The sequence below is a fragment of the Meleagris gallopavo genome, chromosome 3 (assembly GCF_000146605.3).
Source record: "Meleagris gallopavo isolate NT-WF06-2002-E0010 breed Aviagen turkey brand Nicholas breeding stock chromosome 3, Turkey_5.1, whole genome shotgun sequence".
Lineage (NCBI taxonomy): Eukaryota > Metazoa > Chordata > Aves > Galliformes > Phasianidae > Meleagris > Meleagris gallopavo.
Genome location: NC_015013.2, coordinates 60,226,173 through 60,228,775, shown reverse-complemented (window position 1 = coordinate 60,228,775; position 2,603 = coordinate 60,226,173). Strand labels below are relative to the sequence as shown.

Genomic DNA, 2,603 nt, shown 5'->3' with positions numbered 1-2,603 from the left:
TCTTTCGTTTCTTTTCTTTTTTGTGACAAAAGAATCTAATATTTGTGTGCATAAATATGTCTTAGTTTTTCTATTTTACATAATCGCTGTTGAATAACTACCTGCCTTTAGATGTACAGGAATTCCCTAGTGATTGATAGCTTTTACATAGTGTACTGTGTAAATACTTCATATGTGGGGCTCTTTTTTTTTCCTAGTCTCGAAGAAATCTTTGTGAAGAAGCTTTGCTGAAAATTAAAGGTGTTATTAGTTTTACATTTCAAATGGCTGTTCAGAGATGTGTGGTCCGAATTCGCTCAGACTTAAAAGCAGAGGTAAGTGCTCAGTAATTCTCCAGATCCTCACATTATTGTATTTTTGTTAAGTTCTTGATTTTTTTTCTTTGTACTTGTTCTAGGCTTTGGCAACAGCGATAGCATCAACCAAAGTTATGAAGGCACAGCAAGTTGTAAAAAGTGAAAGTGGTGAGGAGGTAGGATATGTCTCTTTCTAAATAGAAATTTCTTGACTCTTGAAATTTCTTGACTTTGCTTCACTCTTTCTAATATAAGCACCACTGTATCCATAACTCTTGATGCCACGCAAAATCTTGTAACTGGGACTAATACCCACACATAAGGAGAACAAAGAGTATTATATGTCAGGACATGTATACATAGAACACTTTTGTAGAACTTATCATTGAACTATTTAGAAAAAGGACAAAAATCCTGTAACTTTTTCTCTCCTTAATTATGTTTTCTTGATATGAAAAGAATCAGATTGAAACTTTTTTTTGTAGCATCAATTCCTGACATGCTTTAATTTCATAACTATAGTAGAAGAGTTATGTCTGTTGGAGTTGTATCTTTCTTCCATGTGAAGCCAGAGCTTTTTGTGTATATCTTCCAAGCATGGTAGATTCTAGATGTGTCAATTTCTGTACTCACTGTGTGGGCAGGGAGTCTTACAGCATCTATGCCTATAATCCTGAATATATAACTTCCATTTTTTTCTTTCAAGTTGCAACATTTGACATGATTTTAATCTCTTATGTTTCATCAGATGCTAGTTCCGTTCCAAGATACTCCAGTGGAAGTAGAACAGAATACAGATCTACCTGAGTATTTACCAGAAGATGAAAGCCCTAGTAAGGAACAGGATAAAGCAGTGTCTCGTGTTGGGTCACATCCAGAAGGTGCAGCAAGCTGGCTCAGCACAGCAGCAAACTTTCTATCCAGATCTTTCTACTGGTGAACTTGTATTTGGTGTTAAAAGACTGTGTGAGCCAACAGGGGGGCCAGTTTTCCATTGGTGTGGTGAACTGCCAAGTGCAATTTGCAATAAATTATCACAAAAATTTTAGATTACGCAAAATTAATGCTGCATTTTACATTTTATTGGACATTTGACCTGATAGGACAGGGGTCAATGGACAGAGGCCTCCAATCAAATTGTTCCTTTATTTGTTTTTCATGTAGATTTTATTGCTTCACTTTTTTAAAAAAATGGGTCCACTATTATATACCAGACATTTATGTGTATAGAGCTTTAAGTTTGACTTCACGTAAAACACATAATAGGGAGAATCCATTTAACTTTAAGACTCAGGGCCTCTGTGAATGAAAAATCATAACTAAATGTGTATTAAGTAAAATGCCCTTTTTATTTCTGCATCCCTTAGGACTAATTTGATTCACTTTTCTGTATTCTGACTATAGAGAAAAAAATATATAGTCTGCCTCTCTTTTTACCTTCATTTTTGCCAACCCTTTTCACACAATGAGCATGATGCTCCCTTTTTGCTATTAAGCTAGCATCACTACATACTTGAAACTTATAACCATTTTATGTGTATTGCTTTTTTTTTCAGTCTGAATTTAACCATTGGAGTGCTTGAGATTAAGAAATAAGGGATTGAGTAAACACAAGAATGTGTACATACATTGTACAGTAAATAAATTAGAACATATTTGTAATGATGGTTGTGACTGGCTCATGTATATAAATAATAAATACCACTGACTGCTCTTCAGGCTAGTTGGGAAGTCTGTAGCAAAAAAGCTGTGGTCTAAGGTAGTGACAGCCTATTGCAGCTCTGTTTGAAGAGGGATGGAGGCTGTATTTGGCTGAGAAATCGTGTTTGCTGTTAGGAAATACTTAATGGTAACTGAAACTTAATGAACTTGAAGAATAAAGCAGAACTGAATGCCTCTTTTGCCACAGTGCCACTCATAAATTTAGACTTTAGTAACCCTTTTTATTTTTTTTTACGTAACAGACATGACTTGTAAGTTCTCTCCTCTTGTCTTCACGAGGTTCCCATAGAAGTACATCAGCTTGGACAGGCTTAAAAACATGTACAAACGATTGGCTTTACCTTGTTACTTACAAACAGTATAGATTTAAAGATGTCTTAGTAATTTATGTGACCAGAAATAATAATAAAAGCAAAACTTTTGTAGGTAGAGACTAATATAGATTTGAGCTGTTAGTATGCACTGTGTGCCTGAGAGGATTCAATACACAGTGCATGAAAATTGCAGTGCCACTGCTTTCTGCACTAGAGAAGTACAGCTCAGAACTTTAAATAATAATATAAACCTCATTATCCAATGCTTTTT

At 34.9% G+C, this 2,603-nt stretch overlaps 1 protein-coding gene across 1 annotated transcript; it reads left to right on the top strand.

Annotated features, from left to right (window-relative positions):
• The first annotated feature begins 100 nt into the window (after positions 1-100).
• On the top strand, positions 101-2,009 carry ARMC1 (armadillo repeat containing 1). Its single transcript, XM_010709006.3, has 3 exons — positions 101-314; positions 398-472; positions 1,045-2,009. The coding sequence occupies exons 1-3, from the start codon at positions 264-266 to the stop codon at positions 1,234-1,236; spliced, it is 318 nt and encodes a 105-aa protein (XP_010707308.1). The 5' UTR covers positions 101-263; the 3' UTR covers positions 1,237-2,009.
• The last annotated feature ends 594 nt before the right edge of the window (positions 2,010-2,603 follow it).

Excerpts from the sequence above, each read along its gene's own strand:
- ARMC1 (XM_010709006.3), top strand. The coding sequence starts at position 264 with ATGGCTGTTCAGAGATGTGTGGTCCGAATTCGCTCAGACTTAAAAGCA. Across the intron at positions 315-397 it reads GCTCAGACTTAAAAGCAGAG|GCTTTGGCAACAGCGATAGC; the intron begins GTAAGTGCTCAG and ends TACTTGTTCTAG. Across the intron at positions 473-1,044 it reads AAAGTGAAAGTGGTGAGGAG|ATGCTAGTTCCGTTCCAAGA; the intron begins GTAGGATATGTC and ends ATGTTTCATCAG.